General features: G+C 38.1%; 1 protein-coding gene and 1 pseudogene across 4 annotated transcripts; both read left to right on the forward strand.

Annotated features, from left to right (window-relative positions):
- The first annotated feature begins 9242 nt into the window (after positions 1-9242).
- Positions 9243-18669, forward strand: LOC113316991 (protein SHORT ROOT IN SALT MEDIUM 1-like). 4 transcript variants are annotated; one of them, XM_026565148.1, is made up of 24 exons: positions 9244-9517; positions 9641-9742; positions 9911-10084; positions 10882-10948; positions 11066-11142; positions 11273-11302; positions 11868-11944; positions 12318-12956; positions 13063-13108; positions 13614-13706; positions 13792-13847; positions 13940-14054; positions 14209-14420; positions 14514-14577; positions 14748-14924; positions 15037-15064; positions 15149-16338; positions 16450-16524; positions 16643-16717; positions 16801-17094; positions 17557-17787; positions 17882-17923; positions 18205-18267; positions 18367-18669. In XM_026565148.1, exons 2-24 carry the CDS (start codon positions 9671-9673, stop codon positions 18460-18462), a joined length of 3993 nt encoding a protein of 1330 aa, XP_026420933.1. In that variant the 5' UTR covers positions 9244-9517; positions 9641-9670; the 3' UTR covers positions 18463-18669. The 4 variants fall into 4 exon arrangements, with proteins under 4 accessions (XP_026420932.1, XP_026420933.1, XP_026420934.1 ...); XM_026565149.1 differs by having other exon boundaries at positions 11276-11302; XM_026565147.1 differs by having other exon boundaries at positions 9243-9517; positions 10882-11142; positions 11276-11302.
- Positions 18670-18943: 274 nt separating this feature from the next.
- LOC113318559 lies at positions 18944-20725 on the forward strand (annotated as a pseudogene).
- Positions 20726-21963: the final 1238 nt, after the last annotated feature.

Raw genomic sequence — 21963 nt, forward strand, 5'->3', positions numbered from 1 at the left:
ACCACTAGGACAGTTGTGCAGCTACCAATAGCTAACTGTGTATCCTTCTTATTTTCCAGGTTCGAAATCAAACATTCCACAACATGATCCGTTCATGAAACTTTGTCCATCAGTAATATATGAGGCAACCATTTCTTTGGGAAGGCTGTCATACCAGTATTTGGGAAAAATAAAACCGTGCATAACCACATACCGAAAAGTCCTACAAAATGCACCGGATCAGACTCATCTTCTTCTGCATTTTTTAGTTTGCTTACAACCTCATTCTTCATTATTGCGTCTGGACAATCTTTTGGTTTTTCTGGTCTGAACTTTGTATTTAAGAATTCGTTGTAGTCAAATCCTTTCTTCGGGTGCAGTTGCTGCTTCAATTCTTCACTCTTTATCAGTCTTCTCATCTTTAAAGCGAAATCTCTTGCTTCCAGAGAGCATTCTTCGTTTTCTCCAAATTTGAACTTTCTGGTTATTGGATCAAATCCACTCATCAGTAGCTGCATTGCAAGATTAATCTTGTTCATCCATTTACCAATCATTCTCTTGTCTATTATACAAAATGGGTTGATTAAGTCCCAATATGGATATTCCTTCAGTGCTTTTGCAAGTATCGGTTTCTTTTTGTTATTTGCATCTTCTACTTCAAATTTTTTGCATAGAAAATTCCCCATATCAGCCAATGGTTGGAGACCTCCTTTGATTCTTTTTTCATTTGCTCTCGACTTGCCTGCATACATGAAACTAAAATCATTTTCATTTTTGACAATAATCCAGAATCAAATTTTCAAACATTTACCAGTTGAACAAATTTGCATCTGAGCAAAATAATAATAAAAGTTTGAAGAGAAATATCAACATAACTAGGAAACGTTCAAAATCACCAAATTATGCTTGTTTTAGTCACACACAAAATACTCATATTTGACGAGAAATCATTTCCTTCCAAGAACACTAACCAAAACTCAAAACTAACTAAACAAGACCAAAATCAAACCTAATCAGTAAATCAAAACAAGACCAAAATCAAACCTAACCAAAAATCAAAACAAGACCAAAATCAAAATCGTTTTTACCTGTTCAAATTGAAATCTTCAGTGAAACCAAATAAAACTTGATTAGCTTTTTGTTCAATGCTTTTTGTTTATGATGAAAGATATGCTTTCTATGTTGATGAAACGAAATGAAACTAGGTAACTTTCAGTTTCTGTTCTTCATCAGAGACTAGTGGATTTATTCAACTGGTTGATTTTGAGTAACGTCTAGTGTATTGATGTTTGATTTTGAAGAACTGCTAGTGTATTTATTCCATGAATTTCAGTTTTTATTCCATGATTTTTTTGGTTTTCAGTTTCAGATAGTGGGGGCGACTGAAACGAGGGAGAGAAGAGTGAGTTGGTGAGAGAAACCGTAACTGAAAATAAGTAGAAATTGTGTCTGATCTAGTATTTAGTGAAATATATAGGGAGATAATTTCGGTAATCTAATAATTCCATATTTTAATTCTTAAAATTGGTAGGGATATATTTATTTTGGGGAATGATATATTTGTTGGCTTCTAAAAGTAGAAACATATAAATAATGTATCCTATGCTTTTTGTCCATTGACATCTGACACCCCTATCAGTGAATCAATTTTTATTTATTTTTGGTATTTTTCAACAACAACAATTTTGACTTTTCTAGCATTACTAGTCTTTGTTTTCCGAAGCCAAAAACATATATATTCTACAAACCCCCACAAGAGAGGAAATTTGGATCACCTTACCAAACATGAACCAATGGGGCGCACTTAGCCCCGATGGATTCTAACCCGGTTTCTTTAAATCAAATTGGGAAATCTTTGGTTATGACATCATCAACATAATCCAAGAATTTTTTAAATCCGGAATCCTCAACCCGGATCTTAATTTTTCTTTTATTACCCTCATTCCAAAATTATCCACTCCAAAAACTCCAATCGACTTTAGGCCCATTAGCCTAAGCAATACAATCTACAAACTAATCTCAAAAATCTTGGCTAACAGACTAAAGCCCATTCTCAACAAAATAATCTCTCCAAATCAATATGCTTTCCTGCCGGGCTGACAAATTACTGATAACATCATAATCGTCAACGAGCTCCTTCACTCAATGAAAACTTCCAAATGCGAAAAAAATAAAGGATTTTATGGCGCTTAAATTAGACCCGTCTAAGGCCTTTGATAGGGTGGAGTGGTCTTTCATCTCAAAATCAAAAGCTCTTATTGGGTTTGGTTTTTAGTGAAAATTGGGTTCGGCTTATTTTTCAATGCATTTCCAACACTTCCTTTTCAATTCTCCTAAATGGCACTCCAAGACCAAAATTCCATACCTCGCGAGGTTTAAGACTGGGTGATTCCCTATCTCCTTACTTTTTTCTCATATGCATGGAAATCTTATCCAGGCTTCTAGAAAAGGCATTCGTTTGTAGAAAAATAATTGGGCCCAAAATCAATAAAGAGGCGCCAAACATATCCCGCATATTCTTTGTTGATGATTGCTTTATATTCACAAAGGCCAACTTAATTGAGGCAAAAAATCTGCTAGATATCCTTTCTTTATTTGGAAATATCACCGGGCAAAGGGTTAACCTCCAAAAATCTAGCGTTTATTTTAGCCCTAGATTACACCCTAAACACGGGAAAATTATTGCGAAAATTCTTTAAGTCCCATTGATGACGAAAAACGACAGATACCTTAGAGCCCGCTATTTTGTGACAAAAATAAAAAAGCTAATTTTGAGCCATTGCTTCAGAAATACTACTCTACTCTATAAGGCTGGAAATTAAAACTCCTTTCCCAAGCTGGTAGAACATTTTTAATCAAATCGATTTTACAAGCTTTCCCAACGTATCAAATGCATGTGATCCCCCTTCCAAAAGAGACTCTTGATCAAATGGACAAAATCCAGAGAAACTTTTGGTGGAAAAAAGAAGGGCATAAGAGACAAGGGGGTTTCATCAGAGCTTGGGCCAGCATTTGTAAGCCCATTTCACAAGGAGGTCTAGGAATAAAAAATCCTCACAGTTTCAACATTACTTTCTCACAAAACTTGTCAGTCGCCTCATCACATAACAAGATCAATTATGGGTTAAACTGCTTCGAGCTAAATACTTTCCAAATTCTAATCATCTAGAAAACAATAGATCATCCAATTCATCGTGGATTTGGACAAGCATAAAAAAAGGCTTAGACCTTATTCAAGGTAACTTTGTCTGGCAAGTTAAAGACGGTAAATCAGCAAAAATTTGGGAAGACAGATGGATACCAAATGCATAAATCATAGCAAAACCTACAAATATTCAAGAACATGTCCCAAAAATGGTGCAGGAGTTAATAACATAAGATAATCACTGGTGTAGATGGTGAAATTTGGATGAAGGGCTAAAGTGTCATTTCAAACCTATAGACAGAATTCAACTCTCACAGGAGTGATTAAGCCCTTGGTCCTCAAGGCATCCTTAGCCACGATTTCTAGTATAGTCTCCGCGAGACACTGCTGGTCGTGATGCCGTGACTCCTAGCTCACATCCTCAACGAGATACTGCTAGTCACGTAGGTTCTGTAGAGCGTAAAACGTCCCCGTCAGACTTATGAACCAGAAAAGCCATAATTCCAGCATGTTTTCGAGAGACACGACTGATTGTGATGCCATAATTCCTAGTATACGTCCTCAACAAGATGTTTTTGGTCATGTAGGCTCTGTAGATACGTAAATACGTCCTCGATGGAATTATGACCCAGATCGGAGATTTGCATATCTCCTGTAAGCACGAATCACCCTATTTGAGATCAAAGAATGATTCCTAGTACATCATCGTGAGATACACTAGTCATGTATGCTCTAGGCTCTGGCTCGACTTACTGAGGTTTCCTGATAACTCCTAGGACATACTCGCGAGATACGCCGGTTATCCTACCTCTGAGCTCTTTTTTTGATAGACTCCTAAAACATCCTTTCGAGATACACTGGTCTTGTTGGCTCATCATATGGACACACAATTGATTCCTAGCACATCTCTGCAAGATACGCTGGTCAAAGACGAGTGAGCCAAAGTCTTGCAGAGACATTAAGTCGGGCGTCCAAAGCCTTTTATCTCTCTAGGCCGAGTCTCAGCTGACCGCAAAGAGATACGGATCCGTTAAGAAAATCTTCGAAGAGATTTTTGAGCCGTCTGCAAAAATTTCAGAGAGATTTTTGAGCTGTCCGCAAAAATCTGAGAGATTTTTTGAGCTGTCTGCAAAAATCTCCGAGAGATTTTCGAGCTGTCCGCAAAAAACTCTAAGAGATTCAAAATCTCTCTGCAAAAATCACAAAGAGATTTTTTTAAGAGGCGCACGCCTTACCTAGCGCTTAAAGCCTATTTTTTAATCCTCTCAAATACGCTCACGACTAGTAAATTGAGCCTGAATTATACATGGCTATCCAAAAACGTGGATAGGCTCTCTTGAGCACCGCATGCTTAACAAAGGGACCTATAAAAATGATACGGTCTTCACACGGAATTTGTGACCGGCCATGAACAAAGGGAAATCGGTCTTAGCTCCTCTCACACTCTGCACACAATTCTTGAGGAATTCCATGCCTTTTCACATGACTCATCCTAGTCATTCTCACAAAAACAAAGAATATCTCTCTATCTCTGCCAACTCGGCTATGGAGAATATTTCTCTTTCAACACATCATCACAAAGAACGACTCAGCTTCACACAAATGGGGGGATATCAATTAGGGTTTTGTCCTAGCGGTCATGTGTGAGAAATATCCGGCTTATTTCTCACCGCAGAAGAGAATAAAGGCGGTGGAATAATGAGATAAACTCAACCTAGTTTATCCTTATTCCTGAAGAAACGGGAGAATTATTCCGCACGGCACGGAAAGCAATCCTTATATTCACCGACTTGAGATTATAGAATCCATCTATAAATAGGTCATCTATTTTCCAAGCTACGATGATCTTTTTCATAACCTCTCAGAGCAATAACTTGTTCTCTGATCTCTCTCTTCATCTGCTTCCCTCCCTAAGACCATCCCTAATTCCTTTTTCCCCGTGACTAAAGCAGCCTTTGAACGGCCACTGTGCATGGTTTAGGCGAAGACTGTTCGTGATCAACCTCCCGAAAATCACTTTCAAAACCCTAGAATCCCATATCTAGCCTCTCATAGATTTTAGGTAACTACAACTGGGATACAGAAAAACTGAACAGATTCTTCTCCCAGAAGACATAAGAAAAATTCTAGCGATAACTCCATGAATACAGGAACATGACAAAATGAGATGGAAACATCATCATACGGGAAAGTTCTCCGCAAAAAACATCTACAATTTCTTAATCTATCAGGGGCAGGATAACTATACTCCAGTTGACTTCCCCTGGGAAATTATTTGGAGAATTCAAGCGATTCCAAGAATAAAACTATTCATTTGGAAGCTAATTCAGAAAGCTCTCCCTACTTTGGAAAGACTTGGAGCTCATAACAAAGATTTCAATCCTGTCTGCCAGATGTGTGATGCACAAGTTCACGAAATAGACAATCATCTCTTCAGAGCTTGCCCATTCGCTAGAGATATTTGGTTTGGGTTCTCGCTGGATAGTCTCATCTCAATAGGAGATAATGATACGATGGAGAACTGGGTCAAAGGCTGGATTTCAGTAAATAAACCAACGAGCATAGTAGAAAAAATAACCACCATTCTATTTGTAAAAAATAACCACCATTTTAAAATGAGTTAATTTCTCTTCTTGAAATTGTTGTTTGTAAAAAATGTATTACTATTAGTAAGTCTGGGTCATGTTTAAATGATTTCATGTCTCATATCTTGTATTATATACTTTATAGTTAACTGGTTTATATGAATGAGCTTCTTTTGTTATGTTTAATAATAACATGACTTTTACTCTTGTTTACAACTCGTGCATCCCAAATGGAAGCTCAGAGAATTTGGAACTTGCCGATTGACCGAACTCCACGGCCGATCAAAAGAGAAAAAAATTTCGAGCCGTCACAGAGCCGGTCTCACACTCTTTCATAATTTTGACCTAAATATCTCTCCAGTGTTCATATTGGGTCCAAAATCTCTCCAACCAACTTGGGACTCACTTAATCGACCGTCAGCTGGTCCCACGACCACCAAAGGCCGATCCCATGACCCCTTGGTTGGTCCCTCATCTCTCCGTAACTAAGTTTTACTACTAACGCTCACACGAGCACTATTTTAATAAATGATTAAACCAACATTTGATCATTCTTTCACCAACTAGTTAACAAAGGACTTTAGTGCATGCTCACTCGAGCACTTAGGCGCTACATGGTCGACCATCATCCCATGTAGATGGTAACTCATTCACTCAGTGACTTATTTTCAGTAGATCATCAATTGATCAAAATTTAAGGTTTCGAACAAATGCTCTGCAAATCATAATTCTGAGCGAGTTCAAACAATAATAATAATTATGTTGATCCAACAATCAACATATGGTCTAAATATATAATATTTGGTCCAGCTACCAATATTTTAATTGGTCACGTTACCAATAATTTATCGAATGAGCAATACTTGCTCAGATGCTCGAACATTGATTCAACTATCAATATTCAGTAATTTATCGAATGACCAATACTTGCTCAGATGCTCGAATATTTATCCAATTATCAATATTCAGTCATTTATCGAATGAGCAATACTTGCTCAGATGCTCGAATATTGATTCAACTATCAATATTCAATAGTTTATCGAATGTGCAATATTTACTCAGATGCTCGAATATTGATTCAACTATCAATATTCAGTAATTCATCGAATGAACAATATTTTCTCAGACTATCAATATTCATTATGTTGATTCAATTATCAACATCATTCATTCGAGAACTATACGTCCCAGCAGACATGTTCAATTCATGAATCCTAGAGCATTCAGCAGTCATGCTCGACTGAACAATACTTGGACTCATCGTCTAATCAAGTCAACGACTGACTAATGAAATACACGTCTGCTTTGCAAACTCCATGTTCGTGAGACATCAATCACGTCACATGGGGGGTATTAATTAGGGTTTTGGTATGGCGGTCCACGACACGTGTGTTCATCCACGATGAGAAATGTAAGTAAGTCGTGCTCACACCTACCTTGGGCAGAGTATCTCACTACACAAGGGTTTACTTTTCAGTTGAGGGAGTTAGCAAAGTAGTGGGTGGACAATCAACCAAGTCTCTGCATGACCTGGAACTGGTTAAACCACGATTTTGCACTTTCCCTCTCTTTCACTCGAGAAACCGTCACACAAATTGGAGATCAGTATGTCTACTGTTCTGGAAATATAATCAAGTCTCTGAATCCATGATTGAACAACAGAAGAATTCTTATCCGAGCAATCACTCTCAAGAATTCAATCAATCGACCAGATCTTATTCGAACTCAACAGTTCACAGAAAACTTGCAGAAACCTTAAAAACATGCACAATCCTTGATCATCATTGATCTCACACACTTCTCAGCTTCCCTCCTACAGATCAACCCTCTTCCCTCTTTGTGACCGAAATGACTCTAGAATGGCCATTTTCTTGGTTTAGGCCGGAGTCCTACAAATTGATCTCTCGAGTTTGAGCTCCAATACCAAGTTAACAAGAAAAATAAAAGGAACAAAATGAACTCTCGCTGATCGAAACATATTGGTTACTTTTATACCCATATGCCAGAAACAGATGAGGCAAAGGCGTTCCAATAAAAAATATTCAAGAACAGGTCCCATCATCTTTCCCTTATACATTTTTTGGATATATTTGTTGTTTATCACTCTTTATCTTCACGATCTACTTGTGATTGATATCCTTATTTGCACTTAGGGTTTCAATTATCTTCTATTTGGATGTTTTTGTTATTCTTGTAAGCGAACATGCAATCACTATTTCAATCTGAATGAATTGAAATATGTTGATTGTCCAAAAAAAAAGGTGTGCTTTTTCTAAGCCATATTAAAAATCTAACATGAAACAATAATTTCTTGATGCCCCAACTTGGCAGTTTCGAAACATTTAATAACTCAAATCTCTTTGTTGTAGGGTGGGAAACGGATGAGTAGACGTGAATTTGGTATCACCCGCGTCCGATTCATCTAAATGACTGATTTGAGATTTTCATCCACGTCCATTAGTGGTCGGATGTGACACCTGCAGGCTAGCGGGTGAGCAGATCAGATGCAAATGGATTTTCACGAATCTAAATAATTTTTAAACAAAACGGATAAATGTTGAACATGGGAAATATAACTTAGTTTAAAACTTAAATTACTAAAATACAAGATAATTAACATAATAAGAGTAACACCATGTCATTCCAATAACCTAAATTATAATATTTATTGCCTTCGACCAATCCAAAAATGATACTTTTGGAATATAATTGAGGATCTTCAATGTTTCTCAATAGCAAACTATATATATTATCTACCAATTTTCCTTCATATATGTGTAAGGCTAAGTCCTACGGGAGAGATAATTAGCTGCTAAATTGGCCATCCACGTCAGCCTGGTCGACCTTCTAAGTCCTATGGGAGAGATATCTAGCTGCTAGATTGGCCATCCACGTCAGCATTAAGAAAACTTTTTGAACGCCGCTCGGTTCGACTCTTTCAGTCTCAGCCGTTAGATTTTGTGATTCTTCTGAGCGCCGAACCGTTCGGCGTTAAGAAAACTTTTTGAACGCCGCTCGGTTCGGCTCTTTCAATCTCGGCCGTTAGATTTTGCGATTCTTCTGAGCGCCGAACCGTTCGACGATTTGTTTTACTTTTTGAACGCCGCTCGGTTCAGCGTTTCAATTTCGCTGATAGTGAAACGGCGAGCAAATGCTAGGAGAGAGAAGTAGCCAGAAAGAGTGTTAACTTTTTCCCCACACTTTTTTCATGATTTGCAACACTTTTTGGCCAATTTAGCCATCCAAATTCTCCCATAGGACTTAGCCTAATACTAACATTATCCTTAGGTGTGTTACACAGATGGGTGATGTTCCACCAATGTCCAACCCGTGAAAATGACCGGTTTCAAAAATTCATCTGCATCCAATCCGCTGAGAAACGGACCGAATATCCACCCACCAAAATGAGGATTAGTTTGGGTAAAATCCACGAATTTGGATTTTTTTTTCTCACACCTTTTGATTTTGTGGTTTAAGATGGAGGGCGCTTGACCCGCCTTTGCAAGGAGGTAGGTGTCTTTTCATTAGATTGTAGCCGGCTAGCCTCATGGCTAGATGAAAGGAGCCAGATACAAGTAAGGAGAATTGGAAAAAAGAAGCCATTTTTATCAGCACCAATAGCAACAAAAACAGAGACGATGATGCCCTAGTCCGTTCTTAACATCATCTTCACCGCAGCGCTCTTTCAAAATTCTTCGAGAATCTTAAAGGAAAAATATTCATCTAAAGCAATTCGGAGGATCTGGTTAAACCCTTAATCAAACAAATTAGGGTTTCTCTTATTATTTCTTCTTCCCCGTTTTAAAGGTAATCAATTAAAACACCAACTTTTTTTTTCTGTAAAACCCTAAATCAACAAATTAGGGCATGTATATGTAATCCCCAAATAGCTTTCTTTTTTATCTGTTTCGATTTTCATAATCTGTGCAGGAGGAATTAGGGCATCCGATTAAACAGAAAATGTATTCCTCAAGAGGGAGTAATGCTTATGGGCAGCAGCAATACGGCGCTCAGCAGACGTATGGACAAAATGTAAGTTTATGTCGACGAAGACGCTAACCTAGATGTTGCATTATCAATTATAGCCGTCTATTTTAAGTTCTTGATTGGCAGTGTACATGCAAGAAAGGATTTAGGTTAAATTCTGGTTATATTGACTTGTTGCTGTTTATCTTGGCTTTCTGCTGTTTTTATGTGTAGTCCGGAGCTGATGGAAGCTCCCTGCCTTCTCGACAATCATCTATGCAAGGATCTGCTGTTCAAGAGGCAGAAATTGGTGCTGGATATAGAGGTCATCATCCTTCAGCGTCAACTCATTTTGGGGGACCATATGGTGCAGTCTATGGATCAACTGCGCTGAGCAGTGCCCAGCAGGTTAGAGATTTCTTTTTCTCCAATAACTTCAGTTCTATGTAATGCTTATTTTGGCTCCTGACTTTAAAAGTGCGAGAAAGTGGTTACCAAATTGCATTTGCAAACCACTAAGATCTGAATACACGTATTACATTTTTCCATCTGAGGCTTTTCTATCAAGTTTCAGAACATATTGAACCCATGCTTGGTCATTTGTAGCTTTTATTAATTTCGTAGATTTTAATGTCTTTCACAGAACTGAATCGTTGCAATCAACTGTTGGTTGGTCATTTTGATTTCTTATCCCCCAGTGTAGAGATCTTGTAAACATTGTCTTGGGCTGTTTACTTCTCATTTAATGGTTCATCCTGAAGATCCCAATGTTTGGCTTTTCGATTTGTTTTAGTGAAAACTTTGTGCATGACAGTGTATAGTCGAACTCAGTGCTCTCTACTAATTGTTTATATATATTGAGTTGCTGTACTCTTAAGCTCCCTACAGACTGATCAGTCCTTTTGTTTTCACTAGTTTGTCTTTTGTATCCTTATTTATCTCCTTATTTTTCGAAATGAAAAACATCTTCTATTATTATGATGCACTACTGCCCCTGCATCATCTTATTTTCAAAATATTACAGCCGTTGCTTGCACATAGTATGTTTGACGTTGTGTGTTGCTATTGTGCCACTCTAGTTTAATGTCCTGCGTGTACAATGTACATAATAATGTCAGATACCGACATGTGCACCCATGTCATTGTTGCATAACAAGCAACACATTGTAGGATGGACCTTCACTCTCAAACACATGCTTGTGCAGGTTGGACCAATGAGTGACAAGGGAGCAACTTCATCAGCTCTTCAAGGTCGGACTGGCTATTCTTCAGGTATTGCAGGTTCTCACATGTTTGCATCTGCTGACTATATTTCATCGTCAAGTCATGGATATGGCCCTAAAAGCGATCAAATCTCATCTGGGAAGCTTTCTGACTACTCTTCCGTAGATAGACGGCATTATGACTTGCAAAGTGAAGTAACTAGACGATACACAGACTCTGTTGGTCTTGGTCATCAACTTCAGGTACTTAGCTTTATCTTCTAGTTTACTTCCTTTTTCTTTTCTTTTTTATTTTTGTAATATTCTGGGATCATTATCTATTTTATAGATTTTATGACCTGACTAATTCTTCCTTTAAATTTTTTATCTGCAGCAGCCTGAGATTTACGATCGCATTGACCAGGTATTCAGCTTGGCTACTCTGTACATATGTACATGCTCTGTATGAACTGTCATAGTTTTTATTGAGATTCTGAACTACAAATAGGTCTGTTTGTTAAAATCAGTGAATTGGTTTACCTTTGGTCCTTTGGGTCACACAACCTCGTCAGAGGGGAGATCATCAATTCCAATTAAAAACATTTTTCTGAACCAAAATAACTACTGATTGTTTTATCTTTGAATCAAATAAAATGTGGAGAAATTTGTAATTTTCGCTTGTTATGTTGATTGATGCTGATCTGTTATCCTTTTTATTGTATTACGGAGATAAGGTGTTGAAACTACACCAATGCAAATGTGAACTAGAACAGCTTAAGCCCTTACCTTTAATCAATTGCAAAATACAATCTTTGATTTGAGGTCATAGTATGAAAACTTATGCCGAGAATGATTCATTTGCGAAATCTTACTCAGTGGCATGTTTTAAGAAATCACTTCATCAACGTGTTTGTACTTTAGTTTATATTATATTTGACATGTATAAGTTCAGTCTATCTAACACTTGTATATTTTTTTTATCTTTCCAGGCTGCACTACTTAGACAGCAACAGTTGCTAAAATCTCAATCACTACAATCCGCTTCTCCTCTAGATGGTGGTGCTAGGTACTTATCATGGCATTGTTGCTAATTTTTTCTTGAATTAATGGTTGTTGCATGATGCATCTCTGGTCATGGTGATACACTTTTTATGTTTTTTATGTGAATTTGGAAAATGCGAGCATCTGGTTCTTTCTTGCTCAGTCCCATAAAAGACGTTTTTCAATCAAAAGGTGTCTATGTTAGTGTCAGTGTCTGCTTTTATATTCTTTATGTGAATTTGGAAAATGCGAGCATCTGCTTGTTTCTTGCCCAGTCCCACAAAAGACGGTTTTCAATTAAAAGGTGTCTATGTTAGTGTCAGTGTCGGCTGCATGTCCTGTTACGTTGGATAGACTCATTTTCTTACCGGGCTAAGTAGCATTGGCATTTCTGGCAGACCAGCTGACTATCTTGCTGCGCGGGGTGCTCCCATTCGTCACTCCGCACAAGATTTAAGTGTCTATGGTGGAAGGCTGGATGCAGATCCTCGTACTTTATCAATGCTTAGTGGTCTTCCGTACGATGGACAACATCAAGCATCATCCATATTAGGGGCAGCACCTCGAAGAAATGCTGATGACCTCATGTATGCTGCACAAGGTTCTGCAACTTCAGGTTATGGGGTGAGTCTGCCTCCTGGTCGGGACTACGGGAATGCGAAAGGACTTCATGTCACATCACGTGAATCTGATTATTCTAGTAGCCTTTTGTCACGTGGTGGTGGCCTTGGAGGTTCCAGGATGGAGGAAAGAAAAGATGATAGAGGAACTTTCCGGCGAGAGCTAGAAATAAGGGAGGAGGAGCGTCGTAGGGATCATGTGCGTGTGCGAGAGGAGCGAGAACGAGAACGAGATCGCGAACGTGAACGAGAACGGGAGCGACGTGACAAAGATAGAGAACGTGAAAGTAAACGTGTCCCTGAAATTAGGCGAGAAAGAACGCCACCAAGAATCACTAGAGAACGACCTGGTTCCGCTTTAGGAAAGGAGGAGAAGTCTCTGGGACGAGATTTGCAACGTCATGATTCTCAACAGAGGTGGATCTTGATGTTTTATTTTGTGACCTGCTATAGTTCTGAATAGATTGCTTCTTCATACGTGGTGAAGCCTTCATAACTAACTCTGTGTTCTCTTATACTGAAGGCGCCATTCACCTGTTAAAGAGAAAAGGAGGGAATATGTCTGCAAGGTAAATTCACATAAGAACCTTAATCGTTCACTGATATGGGAACTATATCTACCAACCGCGAGGCTGTGGAGTTGTCGTCTTCACTGTAGGACGTTAAGTTTGATCTTAATCTTTTTGCTGGGGAACTCGGGCCTTTTGGCCAAGATTTAAACATTTTCTTTTTTCACTAATTGACCCTCGATTAGTTTTTAGGATAGGTAGATGATTATGATTCACATAGTTTAATATGTAGCCGAACGTTGGTGGTGACCATTTCTTACTCGCTAATGATATTTATAGTAGCTGGTTTCTGTTTCGAGTATTTCTGCCGGGGTTCTTTGGGTCAGATACAAGGCTTTACTGCTTTGAAATGGTTTTGTGTTAAATGTCTGCTGGCAATTAGTGTGGTTGTCTAATGTTGGAGCTATTAAAGTGTTGTTCAGCGGTTTGCAATATTCTTTTTCCCCCTTTTCTCTCTCCTGTCTAGTGGTTTTTGCCGAGCTTTAATGAGGTGGTATGCCTGCAGGTGTACCCGTCTTGTTTGGTGGATGTTGAAAGGGATTATTTGTCCGTTAGCAAGTGCTATCCTAGGCTATTTGTCTCACCAGATTTCACAAAGGTACGACCTTCTTACTTTTTTATGTGGACCGCGACCGAAAGTAAATCCTGCTCTGGGCACTGACACAAACCTCTACATTCTGTAGGCTGTTGTGAACTGGCCAAAGGAGAACCAGAACATTTCTTTCAGCACTCCTGTTAGGTACTTCTCTTTTGCTCGTCCTCAAATTTTCTTCTACCAATTGCTTTCGATGGAAACCTTTATAAATGAATTTATTATGCCGAGTGTCCCAGCTTTGAGCATGACCTTGTTGAAGTAGAGAGCCTTTCTGTGAAAAAAGAGGCATCCGTTCAGTTAGTTGCTGAGCCTGGGAAACCCACAAGTGGTGCTACCATATGGAATGCTAAGGTGCCGATTTATTCATTCGTTCATTCGCATTATGCCAAAGAGACACTTTTGGTTGTCTGTAATGTGTTGCCAGATCTTTTGTCCCACATTTGTTTTTAGATACTGAATCTAAATAGCTCATTACTGATATTGCGCTTATCATCATCCATTTTAGGTGATGTTGATGAGTGGAATCAGCAAGGATGCTTTGGAGGAGCTGTCTTCTAATAAAAACTATGAAGACCGTATACCACATATCAATAATATTCTGAGATTTTCTTTTCTGAGAAAAGATCGGGCTTTCATGGCTATTGGTGGCCCACAGGGTGTTGTTGATGGAGGGGATTCTTCAGTTGATGATTGCTCGCTGATTAAGACTGCCATTAGGTAAATACATCGTTGTTCCTTAACTTGATTCTTCCTTTTTAAGCACGGAAATGAAATATTTAATATTGCTTAATAAATACATTTGTATCGCAGTTACACGAAGGATATAACCCAACTTGATTTGCAGAAATGCCAACAATGGAATCGTTTCCTTGAGGTATTTTCACTCCCCATGTTTCTTACTTTCTCATGATTTTATGCCCTCAATCATGTTATGGCTTGCATTTCAGCATTGATATCAAGTAATGGCACAAACCTAAGGTGATGTCAGTGTTTTCCTGCACATTCATATCCCAAGATACAGTTATAAATATTGAATTTCTGCAGATTCACTATGATAGACTTGGCAAGGATGGGCTTTTTAGCCATAAAGAAATCACTGTACTGTATATTCCAGATTTGTCGGAATGTCTCCCTTCATTAGAAGCATGGAGAGATCAATTGCTTGCACACAAGAAAGCCATAGCTGAGAGGGAGCAGCGTCTTTCTGCACAGAAAAACAAGGTTTAAATTTGAAAATTTCTTTTCCCAGATTAATAATATTTTTCTTTGCGTTTTTTCTCTCTTTCTCCTCTTTATCTTGCTGACTAAAATTGTTAATTTTGTTTTTGTATAGAAATCTGTTGAGAAGAACACAGTGAAAGGTACTTGAGCAATCTGATAACTTTTCCATCTTAATCTATTGTTATGGCTGTTTCTTAGCTGATGTTCGTTGCCTATTTCTTTAGGGGGGCAAAGTAGTAAAAAATCTGATAAAGATGCTGATTCCACGAAAACTGTTAAAGTGGAAGGCAAACTGATAACGCCCGTTAAAGAGGAAAAGAAAGAATCAGATGGTACACCCTCAAGACAGCCAATTGATAGTAAGAAAATTGAAGAAGGTGGAAGTGAGATTCCCCAAGACAATGCCAAAGATCCCGAGAACAAAGACGAAGGAGAAGGGGGTGATGATGGGAAGGCTCTAGAGAAAAAGGGTACTGAAAGAACACCTACTGGTCAGGGAACTGAAGCTAAAAAGTCCTGGAAGAAGAAAATTGTTAAGAAGGTTGTGAAACTGAAAATTGCTGATAAAAAAGCTGGCGAAGAGATTACTATAAGCACTAATAGTCAGAAAGGTGATGTAGACAAACAAGGTGCGTCCGACACTACCGTTAATCCCGACGGGACTACTGTTGATCCCTCCGGTGTTAAAACTCTCACCAGGAAGAAAGTTGTGAAGAAGGTTCCTGCAGGAAAGACTCCTCAGAAAGAAGATAAGGATTTGACTTCAAATGATACTCAAGATGTGTTAAAACTGGAGAAACCAGTAGAGGGTCAAGAAGATGAAAAAGATAATGCATCTGTTCAGCAAGTTGCTGTTAAAACAAGTGGAAAGAAGAAGATCATCAAAAGGGTACCTAAAAGAAAAGCTAGTCTAGTGGGAAGCTCTAGTGTGGGTGCTGATGATAAGAAGGATGAGGACAATGATGAGAAGAAGGTAGTGCTGGAGGGAAGTGATGATGAAAAAATGAAAGAGCAAGCTGCAAGTGCAAAAAAGGTTACGGTGGAGGAGAAAAAAATGGTGAAGAAAACTAATAAGAAACCAGAATCTATAAAGACTAGTGGTGGTAAGAAAGAGGCTGCAAATAGTGTTGGTGAAAAGGATGAGAAGGTGGATAGGGAGAAAAAAGGTTTTGATGACAAAAAAGATTCGAGTGCGAAAAAGGAGTCAAATCCTTCGAAAGAAAAGAGCTCTGGAAAGGATAGTCCGCATCTCAACAAGGACAGGGTAAAAAATGCGAATGAGAAAAAAGGCAAAGATGAGAAAGACGATTCGAGGCATAAATTAAGTAAGATTGTGAAAGAAAAGGGTAAGGACGAGGAACCTCCAAGATACCCTGGCTTGGTTCTACAGACCAAATCGAGCAAAGATTCCAAAGTAGGTTACAGTTTATGGTACATGAAAATTGAATTTAAAATATTATTATGAAATGGTATCAACACCAACCTGCTGATACTAGTTTTACGACCATGGATTATTATCTTGCAGATACGCTCAATGTCACTATCGTTGGATGCACTTCTGGATTACAATGACAAGGATATCGATGAATCAACTTTTGAGGTTTGTTTGGTTTGTACTTTAGATTCTGAAATATTTGTATCAACAAGATGTTGGTATGCCAATTTTATTTTTATGATGTGATGAGTTATATATCAAATTGATTTTTTATCTTCTGCAGCTCTCACTTTTTGCGGAAGCACTCTATGAAATGCTACAGTACCAAATGGGTTGTCGACTGTTGACATTTCTCCAGGTTGGTTCTGAGTGGTTTATCTCATAATGCACTTTTTATTTTGTGCTTGATACTAATTTTATCAATTTGATCTCCATACGTAGAAACTGCGCTTAAACTTTGTGAAGAAAAGGGATCAAAGGAAAAGAGAACGTGATGAAAATCCCGTGAAGCAGGTGAAGCCTTCAAAAAAGAAACTGAAGACAACTGAAGCTACTCCAACGGATGAAGAGTCTACAAAAGATGCTAATTCAAATTCAAACCACAAAGAAGAACTCATAGATGGGTGTGGCGACTCCAAAATGGATGATGAAGCAGATGATTATGATCCCGAGGAAGATGTCGATGATGATCAAGAAATGGAAGCTGAGTTCGATCAGCATGACAAACCCAAGGAGGTAAAGATTCTTTTGCCCATTTCTCTTTTAATGTTGTTGGATCATCTTGAAGTCTCATAGCTTGTCTTCTCCGTTCGTGTCGCTCTTAACTTTCTTCTCGTCCGAACATCTTTTATTTATTTAGTTATATATTACAGTTTGGAATCTCATGATAGAAAATTAGTGCAAGTGATTTTAGGGGAATGAGGGTATGTTTGGTAATTTATCGGTGAATGAAAACATAACACAGTCCGAATATAGGGAAAATTAGGAAAGTAATAACTATATGTTTACATGAGTGATCAATGTTATCGAATATCTTAAAATCATGATAGAATTATGTGTCAACATATACAGGATAAAATACATGCTACCCGCTCTTGTTTTATCCCTTCCTGTAAAAATGAAATGATTGACATAACCTTCACCAACACACACTGATGATGCAGTTAACATAGGTATTTGATATCTTTAATATTACAGCTGCAGGCTAGAAATGAAGATGAACCGGCTGGTGCAGAGGTTACGGTAGAAAAGGGAATAAGTGAAACAAATACTAAAACTGAGGAATCTGCGCTGGGAGATAAGACTGATGAGATAACTGCTGGGAAAGAAGATAAATCCAATTTGGCAACAAAAGAAGCAGAGGTAGACACAGAAGCAAATAAAAAGCCTGTCAAAGAGGAGGGGATTGTTGATAAGGAACTATTGCAGGTATGTTCTCGGTACTTCAATATTATTAACTCGTACATACTTCTAGGGTAGTGTTTTTTGCAAAAGCTAAGGAAATTTTTTCATTTCTGAACAGGCATTCAGGTTCTTTGACCGGAATCGGTTGGGCTACATAAAGGTACTTTCTTCATTGTTATTTTTGTTTCAGGTTTTTATGTTAGATGACTTCAGTTATACCTCCCACCGCTATCCCCAAATTACTTACCATAGCCAGTGTCTCTCTTCATTTATTTCAAATCTAGTTTCAAAATCTGTGATACGTTGCCTTTTTGAGGGATGTGTTTTTTGACTTTCCAATAGCTAAGATTGAACTTTAAAAAGTTTGATGCTTGTTTCTTTCTCATTAAAATTTATTCAGGTAAAAAAGTAAATCATTTCATACGATCTTGCTTTTTGCAGGTTGAGGACCTGAGGTCGATTATTCACAACCTAGGGAAATTTATTTCTCATAGGGATGTCAAGGTGAGGAGCTAATTTTTTTTTCTTAGCACAGTTAAGTATTTCCATCCGTTTCATTATGCCGTTTCAATGTTTTATAATTGCAATTTCCAAATGGCACAGGAACTTGTGCAGAGTGGGCTGATAGAAAGTAACACGTATAGAGATAATCGGATACTCTACAATAAACTGGTGAAGCTCTCAAAATGTGATATTTGATCGAATAGACGAGGTTGACATAGTTTAGCTTTTATTTTGGGGATGTCTTGTTTTTGGTCGCTCTGAAGTCATTTCACTTTCAGTTTGATGAAAAATACCTTGTAACCGCAAGTCATTCTTGAAAAACTAATAGAACCTCCTACTCCATTGTTATGCACCACTTTGAAAGGAAATTTAAAAATGCCAAAGAGGTTTTTTTTTTCTTTTTGTTGCTGCATTTTTGAGTTTAAACTAAAATTGCCATATTTGACCATTTGAACATAATGTGGATGAAATAAGGTCCCGGATACAATAAAAATAACTCAGTAACAAAGCAGGTTGACGCTGTAAGAAAGAACTAACAGTTTTCAAGTCAAGATGTTACTGATACTCTTTGCCTTCAATTTGCTTATTCCGCAAGAAAACACTTTTTCACGTTTCAGACTTAAAACACACATTTGGAGCAAACTTAACTTTTATTTGCATTTTTGTTGTGTCTAGAATGCAAAGATGTTTAGCTATTAAAATAGGTTGACACAATAACATTTTTTTTTTTTTTTGAATAGACGGGATACTACTCTATGTAAGTGAACCTCATTTCTTTGAATGGGAAAGTATGTTGGTTTCAACATGTATGTATAGACAGTTTGTTATGAAAGAATACATATATTTTTGTTGGTTTTGGATTTGAATTTTCAAATTTTGGAGCTTATAGTTTTGGATTAAGGGATATCGGGTGCCACTAGACGTTCTTCCCTCATGTCAAGAGAGAACTTTTTTGTATTTGTCTTCACATATGTTAGATGCTCTACTTGATTTAATTTGGTCATTTCCCAGCAGATTCAGGTGCTCATTTGGTGATATCGAATAAACACTAGAAATTGAGCCGCTAGACCTCAGTCAGTTTATATACAATGGTAAACGTCGTCAACATGTGAACAAGTCTGGATTTGTTTGCCATGGCTCACTAGACCGAGATGCTATAGGTCCTGGTGCAAAAACAGTTCCATACATTTGTGACGAAATCCAACAACAAACAATGGCATTGATCCATTTGGTCTTCCTGGAGGAGAAGCTTTACCAGAATCACATCGGAAGTGTTCAAGCTACTGCGCATGAATTTCCAAAGTTAGTATGTCAGCAAGATGGGGTTGATTATCAGACGGTCAACGTATGAATTGGATCTTGCTGATTAAGTTAGCATCAGATTGTGGGTAGAGAAGAACAAGAAATCAACTTTTACATATCAAGATGCGTCAGATACAGATTGATTCATCTTAGGGATTCAGACAGAGTGGCAGTTGCAACAAATGATCCGTTTTGAACATCACAGTTTCATGGCTGGCTGCTAATTTAACATTTGGCATCAAGAAGCTAAAGGTAGGGAGTAAAACTATGCAGTTTGTTTCCAATTAATGCCCAGGTATTAATACAAGCTTATGATCAAATCTTTTATTGATTGTGATTATCATTGTTGTGGCAGTGTCGTTTTTGCACACTTCTTGTGTTTGACTCGAGACATCATGTCCTTCCAGTTGCTTGTGTCATAACACGTAGCTGCGTCAAGCAAGCCGATGAAAGCTCGTTCAATCGACTCTGCTTGGAAAATCAACGGATTTATGATTGATGATGCCGCTGCAGAGCTGGATCCAATCAGGCAAGATTTTTAAGTTTTTACCTGTGCACCCTATACTGTTTGGGGCGTAGCCTTGGGTATAAAATATGGAGCTGTGGTGCTAGTCATACATTGTTTTCCAACTAGAAATCGTAATTTAGATGATGTGGTATTACTCGAAAGACAAATTAGTGGGGCTTTAGTCTCAGTGAAAGAAGTGAGCCCCGGATAATAATGAAGGTAGTTTTAGATTTTAGGGTGCAGGTTGGTAAATTAGGTCTTAACAAAGAATCCTGGAGGCGCCTAGGCACCAAAACTCCCACTTTGGCACCTAAGCAGTGCCTGCCTTGTACAGCATAGACTATACCTGTATTCAGCTGAAAAGCATGAGATGCTCATAATATAGACTTTTTATATCCACACTTCATGCAGCCAGCAAGAGTTATTTTTGCAGGTCAGGTCTTGATTTCGTTATTGACTGATGTTCCAGGCAAATGTTTTGCTGTCCTGTCCTTTTCTCTCTGTGGCGTGTCCGCAGGTTATGGCTCCGAAACATTATCAAGAAATATTAGAACATTTAAACGTCTTGGGCGAACTTCCTACAGTATATGGGGAGGTGTGGATTCTGCAGAAGTTGTGGAGGAATTTGTTGGAAATCCTTGTGCCTAACTAACCTCGAAAAGCGGCTTGCAAGGTTAGGATTGACCGACGCTTATTAGACACGACATTTCTGACATGTGACCTCTTGATACTGGTGGATATATTCGTAAAACACTTTCTGGCGACAGATGAGAATATTTCCAGGATTATGCCATTTAAGGTTTTGGCAAAATTGAACTCATAGTCATGGCAGTATGCGGTTTCCTGCAGTCGGGATGCATTTACTAGGGGTGTCTGGGTAACGTTTCAAAGGGTGTCGATTGGGAGAATCATGTACCAAGTCCATGGAACTACCCAAACGTACCACTTCTGGTAGTAACAGGTTCGAGATTAAGAATTACGAATCAACTCTCAAAAGCATTGGAGGCATAAATTTTAACAATGTTGGATCTTGGATATCCATTAGACAGCCTAACAATTGGTTGGGACTTTCCAAAGAGGAAAATCTGGTGGCGTGCTTGGCCACACTTTTTTTTTGGGTGGCAGTTGGTTCTCGTTATACTTCAAAGTACCGACAACCTTGTTAGAAGGAAGCTCTGTCAGCTGATCAGCTGATGATGGAAATCAGTCAGCTTTTTCAAAAATTTATTACTGGTACTATGTCAAATTATTAATTTATTTTTCTTGGAAAGTCAATCGCCCATTATTGCATCAGAGAATTTGAATCGGAAGAGCTTAACAGCCTCGTTTAATTGGGCCCAAAAAACAATTAGGGCCCTGATCAATTTATAGAACCATTTTTCGGGGACTAAATAGTGGGGGCTACTATTTGATTGATAGGAATATCTACCCTAAATTTATAAGAGATGTCCTAAAATACGGAAATGACTAATCTATCTTTAACCTAATTTAATTTAAAACCAATTTGATGACCACCTATATATATATAACCACCATCTCCTTCCACCACCGATGTCCACCACCGCCGTCTACCGCCACCAACTCCGACTACCACCACCATAAACATATATATCGTTTAATTTAAATCATTAACATAAATATTCTCGCAAACCCATTACCTGTCATTCATTTTTGGTTGAAAAAATGAGTAGTAATCATTAAAATGAGTAGAAATGGAAGTTGCATAGAGAAGTTCGGTTAGGAATTATCTGAAACACTTTGTCGAACTAGCCGAACTTAGCTTTAATGGAGTTTTTTCTTTCAGAAAAAAGTTCGGTTACCTCGTAAAAAAAAATTCCCAACCGAACTTTTAATTCGGTTACGTCGCAAATTTTTTTCTTTTTTTT

This window comes from Papaver somniferum, chromosome 10 (assembly GCF_003573695.1).
Source record: "Papaver somniferum cultivar HN1 chromosome 10, ASM357369v1, whole genome shotgun sequence".
Taxonomy (NCBI): Eukaryota; Viridiplantae; Streptophyta; class Magnoliopsida; order Ranunculales; family Papaveraceae; genus Papaver; species Papaver somniferum.

Bases quoted from the DNA above. Each gene is read 5' to 3' on its own strand.
- LOC113316991 (XM_026565146.1), top strand. From the start codon at position 9,671: ATGTATTCCTCAAGAGGGAGTAATGCTTATGGGCAGCAGCAATACGGC. The intron at 16,339-16,449 runs GTAGGTTACAGT...ATTATCTTGCAG, and splicing joins AATCGAGCAAAGATTCCAAA to ATACGCTCAATGTCACTATC. The intron at 17,788-17,881 runs GTATGTTCTCGG...ATTTCTGAACAG, and splicing joins TTGATAAGGAACTATTGCAG to GCATTCAGGTTCTTTGACCG.